Source organism: Anarhichas minor, unplaced genomic scaffold (genome assembly GCF_050575085.1).
Source record: "Anarhichas minor isolate MPS153535 unplaced genomic scaffold, ASM5057508v1 ptg000074l, whole genome shotgun sequence".
Lineage (NCBI taxonomy): Eukaryota > Metazoa > Chordata > Actinopteri > Perciformes > Anarhichadidae > Anarhichas > Anarhichas minor.
Window position 1 is genome coordinate 9,952,365 of NW_027466520.1, and position 15,899 is coordinate 9,968,263.

General features: G+C 42.3%; 1 protein-coding gene across 1 annotated transcript in view; it reads right to left on the reverse strand.

Annotated features, from left to right (window-relative positions):
- cntnap2a (contactin associated protein 2a) overlaps positions 1-15,899 on the reverse strand; it is a 277,910-nt gene that overhangs the window by 158,023 nt on the left and 103,988 nt on the right. The window contains exon 2 of the mRNA XM_076080696.1: positions 9,790-9,900. Coding sequence (XP_075936811.1) covers positions 9,790-9,900 — 111 coding nt within the window. The remainder of the gene's footprint in view (positions 1-9,789; positions 9,901-15,899) is intronic.

The following is a 15,899-nucleotide window of genomic DNA, read 5'->3' on the forward strand; positions in this document are numbered from 1 at the left end:
GAGTACAAACTAGTGATAAGAACCACAAAGAAAGCAGCTGGCAACATTTTTGCACAATGTTCAAGGCCACTTAATTGGTCGCTACTGGTTGATAGAAGTCACATTTTAAATATCCAATATTGTCTACCCTGCAGTGCTACAGCAAAAGTGACCAAACTTAAAGCACTGAAATTTGCACTGCAGGTAAAACACGCAAGAGGCTGCATTAGTATGCGACATCATGACCAGACATTTTGTGTGCCTGTTTTACACCTCAGCCACTTCACACTTCACTTCCCCTCTGGGGCCCCTGCAATGCTTGAGAACTTTCCAAATCTTCCATTCACCGCCGGATTCTCCCACCAGTCCCAGTCACCCGAGTCCTGCACACCTGCCTTTCATTCCTGAAGAGCCACACTCTGTATACGTATCTGCCCTCTAACACTGGCTCTCTGCCAGATTGTGAATGCATGCCTTTAGGTTCCAGACTCCCTGTATGTGCATCTTTACCTGTACCTGCCTGCATCGTGTGCCTGCCGTGTCCTGTTAGTTTGTTAATTACATGCTGCCTATGTTTGATCCTGCTGCCTGAAAGCCTGTTTGCCACCATTCTTTCCAGTATAGTTCCCGTTCTGGCCTAAGTTTGCATCTAGATCTTCTTCCATGTTGTCTTGTAAACAAACTGTTACAGTATGGATGTATGGATTGATGTGAGAAAAGGTGAGACAGTGACATCATTCAGTCCAATCAACGCCAGTTAGAGTACGTCCATACACCTTCGAGTTTGAAGACTTTTCAGATGCAAAACAATTCATAAAATCAGGTGAAAAGATTTTACAACTCTGGAAAGGTATTCGGGCAACAATCATCTTCCGTCTCGACAAGCTCTAAACATTAGAATTACGGCAATCGCGTTCCAATGTAATATACAAAAAGTACATACTATTTGATTGACCAGCTCTGTGCAATGCTGGATGCTGTTGCATTGTTTTCTATCAAAAGTTCAGCCAGGTTCCACTTTATTACTCTGTCTTTCTTTGACGGAGCCTGACCCCGCTATCTCACCAACATGCATGAGGAGACTGCTTTTTTGAAAAAGTGCTTCTGTCGGTCTGAACATGGCTTTAAGGGGTTTATGAAAGGACAGAGTAATGGTTGAGGAAAAAGGGGTTGAAGAGGACGGATGGGGTAGAAGGCATGTTAGGGTTACAGGCTTATTAGAAGTAACAGATCGGAATGACAAAGAGACAGATAGATTGAGAAGTGTAGAGACGAAAAGGTTCCAAAGATCATAAAAGTGATGGCAAGCATTTTGAAAGACGGACGAAAAAAAGCAATGAGAAAAGAGCTGTGGGCTACAGAGCTCAATGTGGAGTTCAGAGGAGGAACAAGGGACACGAATAAAGGATGTGGGGGAACAAAACAAAGAAGCGGCCAAAAAAGTGATGCTGTCATAGATTGGAGAGGAAGGAATACGGCTGGAAAAAGAGGAACAGATGAGCGGTGAGAGGTGAGGAGGGGCAGCTTGACAGAGGTTAGAAGTGGGGTGAAGAGTGATATATATATATATATAAAGAAAGAACAGAGGTGCAGTGAAAGGTGAAAGCCTGAGGGAGAAAGGGGAGAAGCGAGAAGAGGTTGACAGAATAAAGTGGAGGTGGAGGAGGCTGGCAGTGGGGGGATGGGAGGTGAGAGAGTGATTGTGAGCGAACAGAAGCGTAGGAAAAGGCACGCAAAATGGGAGGAGAAATGGGAGGGGAGGAGCGTCGGGGGACTGTCACAGTTCTCTCACCTGTCACACACACAGATGTTCGGGGAGGAGAGGAGGAGCGGGAGGAGGAGAGGGGAGAGAACAGGGGAGCAGAGAAGGTCAAAGAAACCACCTTTGAGACAGAGATGAAGAAAAGGGGAAAGGAAAGTAACAGAGCAAAAGAGCAGGAGATAGAGATTGGGACAAAGGATGGAGAATAAGTACAATCCAAGAAGACGACGTAGAGAACAAAGCATTGGAATTACAAGAGGCTAAAACTAGGGGAGCACTGACACCTAGATTTTACCCCATTGAAGCTGACAACATTTTGAGAGTACTGTTGATAATAGGTTGCTTTCTAGATAATATACACTAAGAGCATCGATTTGTTTGTGTGTGCTTATTTCAATCACTAGTGCAGTGATTACTGGTCAGGGGATAGGAAGCGCAACCGTCGAGAATGACTCAGCGCTCGCTGAGTCCAGGGAAGTGAAAAAGAGTTCGGTTTTAATGCTGAAAACACACCAAGCAGCGGTGAATTGCAGCCAACGACGAGCTGCCATGCAATATCCATGGGAAGTTGTGGGAGGCGGATTGAATCTGCAGCAGAGAGCGGCCAAACTAAAAGTTGGGGATAGTCAAACCTTTAGCAGTGAATTGCCGCCAGAGAATACCTGCAGCCAAATTCCGTGACTCTTGTGACATGTTGCCTCATGTTACAAAGACTTTATTCCCGCCTGAAACACATGAAACACATCTTCTGGCCCCAGAACACTGCAAATTTTCCGTCGAGATGCATTTTGTGGCTGCAGTCAATGAGCCTCAGTCTGTAATGGCCTACTGCAGACGACACGCTCGACTCAGTTCGCAGAGCACTGAGCTTCCCCCCCCCGCTGTTGCAGAGAATGCCGTCACTTGTTTTTTCAAAGTTTATGAATATTTAATGTGTAGATCGGATGAACGATGCTTGAGATATGCAAAGGATATGTCCAAAGACAGACAGAAACTCCTTGCTTTATAGTAAATTGCAAGTCTACTTTGAGCATTCAGTGAAGGGATGAAAAAAACATGTTTTCTATATCATGTATTCTGTCCAAATCAGATGCTGCTGGTTTATTGCTTAGTTTGCACCATTTGTGTTGTGTAATCAACCAAAAAAAACAAAATTTCACTGGACTAACTTCCTAAATGTGAGAACTCTGTGTTTTCTCATTATTTCATATCATTTTAAATGTATAACCTGAAGTTTTGGACTGTTGGTCAACAAAAGCAAGTTGAAAATCGTGCCTTGATCGTGCCTGATCATGGGCCTTTTCACAATTAGTTTGATGTTTTAAACAGTGAATGGATGAATACAAAATAACTTTGATTAATTAATGGCAGCCACTGTAAGACAGATCGAAGATCCTTTAATGAACAGAGAAAGTGTAGAAAAATCCAATCCATTTTTTTCACACCGGGGAAATTCACTGGTATTGATGATGTAACTTAGCAATTTATCAACCCATTCTGCAATGTCTCAAAATGTGTCTGTGCAGAACAACTCAATCCCCTTATGGCTGCCCTATAATATATCCTCATAATGCAATTGAATTGGGACTGAAACTGGCATTTCTAACAAGCAGCATGTTAGAAATCGGATTAATCTGCTACCTGAAAGCCACCCTGGTGAAAATGTCCCTGTGCGGTGCCCTTCACAGGTCACAACTAGCCAAATGGAATTCAGAGAGAGAGAGAGAGAGAGAGAGAGAGACTCCTTCTGAGATAAAAGGAGCCAACCGGGGCCAAAACATGGCTGGAGTTTCTCCAAGCTTGCACAACAGGGTTTAAGCTATCTGTGATGACACAGATAACCCTGCAGTGGTAGCACAGTCGGAGCATGTGTTTCAGTGTAATCTACTGCTATACTGATTATGACAATACATATTTTCACACACAAGCACACGTAAGAGTGCGTTTAAACATATTTGTGTAGAAACATGCACACGCACGCACGCACGCACACACACACACACACACACACACACACACACACACACACACACACACAGGTTTTATCAATTGTTCAGTTTCTGTTGGCTGCAGACAAATGGACCACACAAAGCTAGTTATTGCCCATTGTACACCAAAACCAATAACAATGAACATACCGTAACAAAAGCCACTAAAAAGTCCTCTTGGCAATTTGGGGGATGTACCAACAGCATTGCGCTGACTAAGCAAAGGCAGTGAAACATAATCAAACCAGGAAATGCCCCGTGGGAACCATTGCCAAAAAAATGGCTGCCTTTTGAACCAGTCAGCTAATGCAATCCGTGTAGATATTTTTCTTATGTCACATCTCACACATCTCAGTTCGCACTGTTCAAGAAACCCTCAGCTACGGGTCATTAGACCAGCCCACAAGTAAAGTTATGAAAGCTCCCTTTGGTTGCTTTGAATTTGAATCAAACAGTGTTCTACTGTCTCAGCTGACTTGTCTCTCCTCTGTTCAGCTCTTCTTAGGCTGTCAAGTTGACTCCTTCCTGTTGTTGTTTTCTTTCAAAGATATTTGATCAAAGCTCACCTGACTGGACAAGTCAGGGTTGTCCATCGCTCCTGGGGAATGAATGTGTAGACATACACACAGTACACATGCACTACAATTTTACCGTCGGCTGGTGTGACCTTAGAGATGGCTTGATCACTGTGTGATGAAGTTGATCCAACATTGCAAAGTGAATGTATGGTTCCTCGACAAAGGCAATTTTCGTGCAAATTTACCACTTCAATTGCAAAGAATATCCAAGTTTGTATCTCCTAAATTTCTCCTAATAATTCTTTTTTTTTTTTCACAGAATATTAAGTTTACTTGCAATGGCCTACGTGGTCATATATCTGTGTGTGTGTGTGTGATGATTACTGTAACCAGTCGCTGCCTGACTCTGCCCGAAGTGAGCAAGATAGAGCAACAACGGGAACAAAACAGGAAATGAAGAAGAGTAAATGTGTAAGAGAGTACAGAAGGACAGACATGAGATCTGAGACTGAGTAATGGAGACACAGTGTGATTTTGGACGAGCAGCCGGTGACAGGCATGACACACAGACAAAAGTGACAGTGGCAAAGCAGAGCATCAAACATGTGAACATCTCTCCTCGGTCTTGCTGTTGGTGTGGGAGAGTGTGTGGGTGGGCACGCACACATTACAGAAATTGTTTCTGAGCAGGCGGGTGGCTCGTGGTGTGTTGCCTTTATGTCTGCGTGTTCCGGCACCCGAGAGAACATGCGAGAGTATGTTCATCAAAGTTGCCTCTTTTCATAACAACCACAACCACATTAACAGAAAGTATCTTAATTAATTAAGATACTAGGCCGCCGGAAAAGGGAGCACCGAGAAAACAGCTGGTTAGCCCTCTGCTAGTACTTCATCTCTCTGTCATGGAGCAAAGGGAGCAGATGAAGACAAAGTAATTTAATTAGGAGCGGACCGACATTATCGATGGATGACTGCAACGACTAGAGACATCAAAAAACTTTGCCAGATGACAGAGTGAAAAGTAATGCATAATAAAGGGGCGGGCAATCTGGTTAATTGTGCAGCAAGTCAGATCACAGTTGTACTGCAGTACTGTGACATTCTGTGTTTGAATACGGGGGAGAGGGGGGGAGAGGGGGGGGGGGGGGGGGTGCAGGGCAACTTTTTCAAACTTTGAAAAGTAAGTGTCAAGGTGGGAATGTGAATGAAGAAAAAAATTGATAATGAGTTCTGCGAAGAAAGAGGGAAGAGGCTGAGAAAATGAAGTGTGGCATTGAGTATGGAGGGAAAATGAGATGGAGAGGAAGAAAGGGGAGACACGGATGTGATGGAGGGCAGGAAGAGACCTGCCACAGTGGAGGAGAGAGACACACAGAGGGAGATGGATGAAGAGAGAGAGGAGGAGAAGAGAAAATGGAATATAGAGATCAGCGGCCATGTGTTTGTCATTAGCAGCCCAATGTCATGCTTGGCATGCATATCTGCGCTGTGCAGCAACGTGGGCATGCATAGTATCTGCATGCTCACATGCACGCACGGCAGCAGGGATATTTACGGACACACAAAATCATTCCACCCATTCCTCTTTTACTTTCTTCACACACAAAAAGTATTCATTATTTTGGTACTCTGTCCAAAGCCGAAACCACTTCAATGACACGTTTTCCATGAATGTCAAAATAACACATTATCAGGTGCAGTTCCATGGTGGCAGGGATAATAAAAATGCACCCACATGGAAATTGTTTTTGCGATTACACAAGACTTGAAGTTTGAGATCGCTTTGTCAAATTTGAAGTCGAATTTCAACATTCAACAATTTGAGCTCAAATTGTCAACCATGGCTCACATCGCTTATCACTTTAACATTGTTCCTTTTGCCCATTTCAGTCTGTCTCCATGTCTTGCGTTCCTCCCTCCCCTCCTCTCTCTTTAGCCTTCAGTCTGTCCATGCCCACTCTATTTCAGCCTGTATCCACAGGGCAGCACTCTCCGGCTGGCAGCACTGAACAAAGCCTTGAGTGGGGTGCAGATCGCAGCTAATGTATGTCACTATTGAAAAGCTATATGGAGCTCATCGCCTTTTTTTGTTTTTCAAACCTTTTCTGGCACGACTGTGTTTCGAGGTCCATAAATGACGGATGCTATTGATATGCATTATGGGAAATGTAGAATCCAGAGTTGTTTGGGCTTGCTGCATATATAGGGTTTAGATATCTGGCCTCTGTAGCATACGTTTGGCCATTCCTGTATTAAGATGTTTCTCAAATAATTTAGCTTGATTAAGGTCTGTGCTAAATGACAGTGTTGAACATGTTCTGTGGCCCATTTTCCAACCAAGTGATCCTATGTGGTTGGGAAAAGTTGAAGACATGTGATGGAAAGAACCTTCTCTACATTTCATTAGACGCCATCTAATTTCTCTTTGTCTCTATCTCTCCCTCATCTATATTTCTCTCTCGCTCACTCTGTGCAAATAGACCCAAGGGTTTTGGCAGCAATAGTGGGCCCACCTTGCCCTCTGCCTGACACTATTGAGATGAGCAGGGTCTCATACATGAGCTGGCACTAAGGAGAGACGGTTGGGAGAGAATTAATGGTGAGAGGTAGGGAAGACTCACCACAACGAGAGAGAAAGGGGGAAAAAAAATAAAGAAGGATGGTGAGAATTAGATATTAATATATGGAGAGAGGGAGGGGTAAAAGAGAGAGAGCGAAGAAGAACATCTCCATCAATCTATTCCGTCTTCAAAAGCCAGAGGCAATTAAACTGAGCTGGTCTTAAAAAGACACCATGGTGTAAGTTTACAATCAACATGTCACATAGAGAGACAGCTTGTGAGTGAGTGATTGTGTTTTAGAAACAAAGATAACGGGAATTTAGCATTATGATGATGAGGCTGTTAGTAAAGAACGTGTTTCAGGAGCCAGACACGGAGCATTTAGCCGGCTCCTTCTTCCAAATAGACACATGAATAAACTAATGTGCACAACCTTATTCCAATATAGGTATTCATACACACACACTCTCTTAAAAACATACAGTTTCTCATACAAAACACACACACACACATGGATGGGGAGCACAGTATGTATGCGTATGTGTGACAGCAGTCAAATGAACCAGCAGGGTTGGTGACTGACTGGCACTCAGCAGACAGCTGCCTGCTTTAAAATCGTTACGCGATCATTTTACCTCTCTCTCTCTCTCTCTCTCTCTCTCCCTCTCTCTTATTCACGCACACACACACACACACACACACATACATAGACGAACATGCACCCAGGAATGAACATAGATTCAGACGCACACACCTGGACACACACAATCCTATAGCCTAAAACTCTAATAGCCGTCAGCGTTCACAACACAAGCTTAATATGAGTGGTGTGTCCCATTGATTTTGTGCCTCCCCTGTTCCATAGTAGTGGGAGATTGTAGAAGATTGGCTTATCAGCACACACTCATGCCACTGATGGCACATTTGGCTGCCAAATGTAACTGCTTGGAGGGACCCCTCTTTATAGTACGACTGTGTGGGCATGGGTTTGTGATCCTGTGTTTTTGTGACTGTAAATGGGTGTTGAACGTGAGCAGTTCCATGCTGCAGTAGCCGTTTGTGTTTTCATTGATACATGTGCAAGTGTGTGGGACAGTACTGTTTTTGAGATGCTTGTGTTCCTGTGAAAGTTATGCGTCGACTTATTTTATGCCTTCGAGTGTTTCTGCGAAAGTGTTCACGTGTCCTTCGTTCGGGGAGTGTTTCCTGCAAATGTGTCACCGTCTGAACGTGTATATTTAGATATGATTGTGTTTTTGCGCTCCTAGACGTCTGTGTTTCTGTTTTGTATTCTGTGTCAGAAACTGACAAGAAATAACAATGCGGATTTCAATTTTGAGCAGCATCTTCCTTCACAGCAGATAAAATGAGAATTTGGTTATAAGAAAAGTTGATTTTCTGACATATTTCTAATCCTTGTGAAGAACTTTTTTTTCTAGGTGTAACCTCATCGTCCCTTTCTGCAGAACTTATCTTATTTTATATTCCCCCCTTGTCAGATGTTGTATGCTAATAAGGTGATGACCTCATCATAAAAACACAGTGTCATTCTTTAGAGGACACCAAGACGCAGACGAGGATGAGATGAAACTTTATACTTTTCCCTCATCCCCCCCCCCCCCCCCCCCCCGCTACTTTGACACTTGCCTCGGTACAGTATGTATCCATTTTGGGACACTTGTGTCAAAGTCTGACATAGTTTATCACAGTGGTGGTTCTGACTGTCATGTCATGTCATCTCACTTTGGAGATGTGTTCGAACTAGGTGTCACTAGAACATGTTGGGCTCCTAATTACAAGCCCAAATTGACAGGTTTTGGAAAAGGGAGATAGCTGAGTATTCCTTCTCTTTGCAGTAAGATTATGCACTGCTCAGCCATACAGAAGCAGTTATATTGGATATACTGTATAACCATTTTACACCGAAACAAGTCATTTAGGCTGGATAATGCGTCTTGTATTTCTTTCTGAGAAGTAATCATATCTGCCTTGAAGTAAGTAACTTATCGAAAACATGTTCTTTACTAAGAGACATCATTTACACATCGGCAGATTGATCTATAAATTTCATGAAACTTGTCCGAAGCTATTTTAGAAATAAATAACTTTAGTGACAGCCTTACTTCATTAATAATAGAATACAAATATGGAAACTTATTATACCTTGTGTAAGTGCATTTAACACTGGATCTATATGTTACTGTAGCTTTTCTGTACAACAATAACCCCTGAGAACTGGATTTAAATGCTTCAACCAATGAAAGCATGTGGGGTCAGAATACACAAGCTGTATATTTACACTCATCATTGACAAGTTTGTCTTTATTTCTTTCCTTCTTCTCTTCCTTCTTTGCCCCTTGTTGCTGGGTGTCACTGTTAAATGAGGAGCAGTCCTGTCCTCTCTCAGCAATATTTCTATTGATATGATTAAATACACCAGCATACCTTGTGTTTATTTGCCAGCTCTGAGCTCTGTTGCCTCAGCTGTGGTGTGACTATTCGATGGAAAAGTATGAAATATTAATTGTATAATACATAGAGGGGTGTAATTGTCTGGTCCTATCTCTGTCTGCTGTGGACTGATGTGGAAATGAAGCTCCAGTCTGAGTCACTGAGATAATGACTGGAGCTGAGAAACGGAAAGGGAGAGAAGAATAAGAAAAAAAGGAAATAGAGAGAGCAAAAGAGGAGGAGGAGGAGGGTGAGAGCAGCTGTGCAGCACTACGAAGCATGTCTCTCTATGCAGACTGGACATTTAACTCTCAGCGTGTCATCTGTACAATCATTCATAAGGATGTATGTAGACATACCTGGACTAGATATTTACTCGTTCCTCTCTCTGCAGCATGGATGTATGAACTTCCCTCTATGTATATCAATCATGTATGTGTGTGTGTGAGAGAAAGTGCATGCGCATCGACATCTTCCTCTGTGTATGTTTGTGTATGTGTGTGTGTGTGTGTGTGTGAGTGGGTGTCTACCTCCTCTCCTGTTGAGCTTGGCATATCCGGGTGCATATCCGTTGGAGAACACAGACGAGCTGGTGAAGGCTGTGTGAGGCAGAGGAGAGGCTAGAGCCTCATCGCACTTCTCTGTGGACAGAGAAAGAATGTGAACGTGAGAAAGAAATAGGAGAGACAGAGTAGGAGAGAGGGGAAATGGATAGAATGAAGAAAAAGAGAAAACAGTGAACATTAGTATATTTCATATTAATGAGAAAATATGCTCTAATGCTGAGCAAACAGTTATGTTCAGCATTTAAGTCCATTGAGGGGTTGAAGCAGTACTAAATCACAACATTGTTAATTAAATGTTAAACAAATGACTCGGAGAAGACCTTCTTAAATTCAAGTACTCTCGGCTGAAAAGTCAGAAGTCTTGTATTTTCCACATTCATTGTCAAAAGGAGACTTGCTCACAAGAGCAGAAACATAAGGCCTAGCTGGAGGTTAAGGGAAGCTGTTTGTGGGTCAAGCACTAAGTCAGGTCAGTCAGACTTGAACCACGGGGCCATTCAAAGCATTGTTGACTTCCCGAGCACTGTCAAGAGTGCACTGCGAAGTGTCCACGATAACAAGCAATCTGGACTTTTAGCCAGATACGGATGCATCATTTATTTAGAAAAGAGGAAAAAATAAATGTTTGGTAATTAAGTTAAATGGCGGATTGCACCGCTCCCAGTAGATCAGGTTCTCCATAATTAGATTTTACCAATAAAGGCAGTGATCTGTCTTATTCTGCCTTCATTTTGAAGATAACTCAAATGTATATAACATCACCAGGTGACAAGTGCATCACAAGAATCAGTCATTGGATGTGCCAACATTTCCTTCACTTAAATACAGATACAACTGAAAGGACTGTCTTTGGACCCATAGAAAAACGATTACAAGTTAGTGCTCAGCTTCAATTACGAACATTAAAGCCAGAAATCTGTGTGTAGTCATGGACTAAAGCCTAAATTTGACTTACTACCACTACCAATGTAATACTGTTTCTCTAAAAAGACCCAGAGAAGACCAGGAGAGTGGATCACATCACTCCATTTCTCAGATATTTACACACTGGCCGCCTGTGTGTCAAAGAATTGACTTTAAAATTGTTATAACTGTTGGTTTATAAAGCACTGAATGGTATAGGGACAAAATACATTCATGATCTGCTTCTCCATAATGAGTCTGGGACTGCTTATCAATAATTATTTACTGCGCTTTAGTGAATTCAATTGAAGACTATGGATTTATACATTATCTTGCATTGCAGCTGTGAACTCTCACTCACGATTGCTCCGTTGTCTTCCGGCAACAAGTCACATGACTCAATAAAACATTTTAAAACTAGAGCGGTGCGCCAGGTGTGTCTGCAATGACCACGGAATTAATACAAGTCACAATTATTCAACTCCTGTAGTACATGAATGGATGTTGGTTCCTTCAATCTCATGCCCGAATGTTACATGTTGATCGTGTAATGTAGCTTTGAGATGCTCATTTGTGAAAATCATTCATTACTTAAAAAATAGATGAACATTTGAATGGAAAATACAGCAGCTTTTTGATGGCCTTTTCTGCAGCACATTATGCTGAATGCAATCACGTAGACGTTGAGTCGAAAAACGTACTTCCGCCTGTCTAGTGGAGTGAACTGTGGATCCAACGACCTGGAAAGGCCAAGAGGAAAATAGTCAGCGCTATAGTGCTGCTCTGTCCAGGCCCATCTGAGAAAATCTGAGAACGCGGCTACAGTGGTATACTTGTATGCATGACACACAAAACGGCAGCAAAAGTCATCTAGAACAAATACAAAAATATATATTCCTGTCACACACACACACACACACACGGTCATGAAGTCATTTTCCTTCCGCCCTCTCAATTCGCACCTTTCACTCACTCATGCACAAACACACTCACCTCTTCCAGTACATAAAGTTTCACAGAGAGAGGAATTGTGAATGGTCTGTCAGGCCAGGTAGGCAGTCAATAGCTCTTTGTCATGCCCCACAGTGTAAGTGTAAGTGTGTGTGTTTGAGTGTGTGTGAGGGAGAGTCAGATCTAGACGAAAGGGAATTCTGTGCCTCTGTGCATGTGTATGTACAAATTATGCTGTATCTGGATGTGTACATTGTGGGTGAAAGTCAAAGCCATGTTACCTTCATGGGCTGATGGCTTGTTAGCCCCATTACTTTGTGTCACAGGTGGGCTCACAAGGAACAAAATAGCATCATCAAAGGATGATAATGAGAGTTTGTGTGTGTTTCTTTTTGGAAAATGGTCTGCAGCCTCCCTCCTGGTCCATATTTTGCATCCCTGCCTGTTTTGACAGGATATACACACACACACACACACACACACACACTGCCACACAGGTTCTCCCTTATAAACACACACAAAACGTAATGAGGTCTCTGGCACATTGACCGTGCACTGGCATAGTAGTAAAATCCACTAGCATTAGGTAACTGGCTCACCGCCACAGAAATGGGCAGTGATGTATAGGAGAGGGGAGTGTCCAAAGAAAATGGGGTTGGGCAGAGTCATTTAAAAAAAAACAACTTTATACTTCCACTGTGTCACATAGCATATGTGCATATTTGGGCATGAGGGGTTACATTCACACCCATGCAAGTGTTCATTACAACTACATTACAGCTGATTTCATGCCAGCCCACCTAGTGATGTGTTCCTGCTTATCTCCTTTTGAAACCATAGGTGCACCTCTCATGCAGCAGCATCTGGTCATGAATTTGGGAGAAATCTTTGGGTCATGCCTCAAGTGTCTCAGAAAGTATTCTTGCACCTTGACTTATGAAAACAAGACCCTCTTTCTCTCTACACACATGCACACACACACAAGAACATATGAACATTAAGACTAGAGATGCGATACCCAACACGTTGTTGTAGTTGCAGTCTTCTACATGCTGTTGTTACTGGATCCAGTACTGGATAATGAGACCTCTTTATGCAAACTAGACCATTATAGTCACCAGCATTTTAGGTCTGAGAGTGAATACCAAAGTCTATATTACACTGTAGTAGAGTTCATCATCAAGGCTGTTTAAAACACTTTCTTTGTCAAACTTAAAGCAGTTCAATGATGGATGACAGCAGCAGCTTTTCTGCAGTGTACTATCTTGTACACACACACAACAGCAAACATGATAGATAGGTCATTCTGTTATGAATGGAAAAAGCTAAATAATGTGTTCAGTTATCATGGTATTGATTTACTTCCTTTAAGTGTATAGCTGTCAACAAAGACTACATTTTAGGATAAGAAATATTTTGTATTGCTAGCTACAATATCTAATGAATTGTAACTACGGTTAAAAACACACATTTTCGGAAGACTTTCCATTTTTTAAATCGTTAATAGGAATGTTGGACAGGACATGGTGATGAGAGGACAATAAAAAAATCAAGGACACAGCAGTGAAAAGGGAAACGTCGGTTGCTGTTGTAGTGAATCCAACATATTGTGACATTGTATCATTTCTTTCGTCTTTGGTTCTTTATACATACTGTATATATGCTGCATTTCTTTAACACATTTTTTTATGTTTGGACTTTTAGGGCTGAGTAGGGAATTTGGGTTGGGCAACAACCTTGAAATTATTGGCAATAAATTTGTCAGAGTCTGTTTTCCCATATTTAAGCATCTTAAAGGAACTCACCTTTACCAGCAGTAGTAAAACACGTCAGTGATTTATTGCTTTGAGATGATTAAATAGCAGCACAGAGATCTAGGATCATACCCATCAATAATTCATCGAAATATCACAATGACACCTGCTTCAGCACATTTTGAAATATATATGAAATATACCTGAATTCAACCCCTTTCACAGCAAGCTTTCTTTGATTCAATGTGATGTGTGATTAGCCCATAGCAGCTACAACTCATGTAGTCTGTGGTGTGGTGAAGTCATATGATGGGTATCAAATGAACTACTCTATTGGAATCGGTATCACCTTTGGGGTAGTGGTTTTGGAACTGATATGATACACCTGATACATGGTTACATGTGCAAAACACCTACAATAGTGCATGTTTGCTCAGTGTAGTTTGTGACAAGAGGGTAGAACACATTCATGAATGCAGACCACACAGTCATATGCTCGAGACTCCAGTTTGAGATTGTAGTTGCTGATATTTGCCCATGTCTGAAGTGCAAAGTAGGGCTCTGTATGTCCATGTACTTTAGGTCAAGCAAATGACAACAATATCCGATTGTAAATGTCAGCCTATTCCCCCGGAGAGCAAGAGACAGATAGCTTTACGCATGATGATATGATAAGAGAGGAGAAAACGGTAGGTGCAGTGAGGAAGAGAAAGACAGATAAGATAAAAGAGAAGGAAAGAAGACATGATCTGAGAGCAAAGGAAAAATGGCTTTCTACCAAAAGCGGCATTTAGTGGCTTAGTGGCATTTGCAGCTAGGTAAATAACTAGTATGTGGAAAAATAGCAACCAAGAGATGTGTCAGCCGGGTGCCACCATTGGGGACCAGAGCCATGGATAGACCGGGTTTGGCCAGCTTGTTCAACGGGCTTTACATCGCTGCCACAACTCTGGAGCTAAAGGGAATTAGATGCAAATAGAGCATAAGACATTCAGGGTGAAATGCATGACACCCTAAAGATTAGTTGGCATAAAATCACTGATTGCAGCCACAAAGCTACATTTTGGCATCAAGAATGTGGCATAATAAGATGGAAAACTGCCGGGCGCAAACTCCTTTAATGAATTGCCCTACCTGCCACATTGGCCATTCAGGCAATGAGCCCTGACAGAGAGTTTACCAGTACTTAGCACAAGAGCCTAAGTCAATGCATTTAAAAAAAATCACCAATTTCAATGGACAAGCGAGTAAATCCCCGCCTGTAACATGCACTGTTTTACATAGCGGTCTGTAAATTAGTCAGCCATTGAAAAACATTGCCGGGTGACTTCACAAAGAATGGATTGCATCTGCTGACAGCCCTGTCAATTGTGATCACGTCTTAAGGTCCAACTCACTAAAGATATTACGCTGGTGATATTATCGCGCAAACACGGCCATAAAGTCTTCTTTACGTCTGATTGCAATTATCCTCGTGGCAAAGGTTGCCTTTGTGAATTGGGCTGTTTTTGCATGAGGCCGATTAGCATAAAATGGGGCAATTTTGTCACAAATGTATGCATATTACCTTATTTGAATATGGGCAAATACCACAGGAGCACTGAGACGCTATTTGTTCAGCAGCGAAGTTAGCGGAGCATTTCACCCTGTTTTAACCCTTTTTGTCTTATTCCTCCAGGTTTAGCGTCGGCAGAAGCCGCGCAATCCTTTTGTGAACTCGGCAATCAGTGTCCTTTGTCAGACTGCTGAGCAGACCCGCAAAAGACTCGACACAAATCTCTGCTATCTTTATTTAACGACTGTGAAACCATTGTGCGAGTGCTTTTGGTATGGTGCCGTCAAGTCTGTCCTCTCAACAACACTGAACGCTGAAGTTTGGGGACTTTGGGGCTTTATCTGGACTCAAGTCATGAACACAGTGAAAGCTGTCCAAAGTGCCAACAGCTACATGGAGATGCAGTCTGACTCTCCAAACTGCCAGTAAGTCTCCGTCTGCACAGGCCTTTGGTCTCTGGTGTGGCTGGGGGCAGCGTGGGCCTCTGCTTTCTGTTTTCCATGTTTGCCCACGTTAACGCTTCGGTTTGACAAAGTCTATCTGGAGCAGATTGAGAGGTGGTCTTTAACTAATTTGTGGTTGCTTCCTCAGAAGCCTTCTGCAGTGACCTAAATGTTTCTGTAATATTTATAAACTCAGTATAGTCTATCTTAGTTATTTTTGTTTGATCTCCATCAGTCTATGAGAGGTTTTCTTCTCGTGTAAACAAAAGCATCACAAAACTGAGACCCTCTGGACACACAGGGTACCTATGAACCATCTGCAGTAAATGTTCGGTTGAACTGTATTGTAATAAATCAGCATACTTTAGCCAAGACAAAATCTGTCTTCAAATCTGGTAAATTATTCCAAAACTGCTTTAAAAAGTGGATTGAAGCTGCTCCTCTTTTTCCTGGGGGTCACAGAAAAAG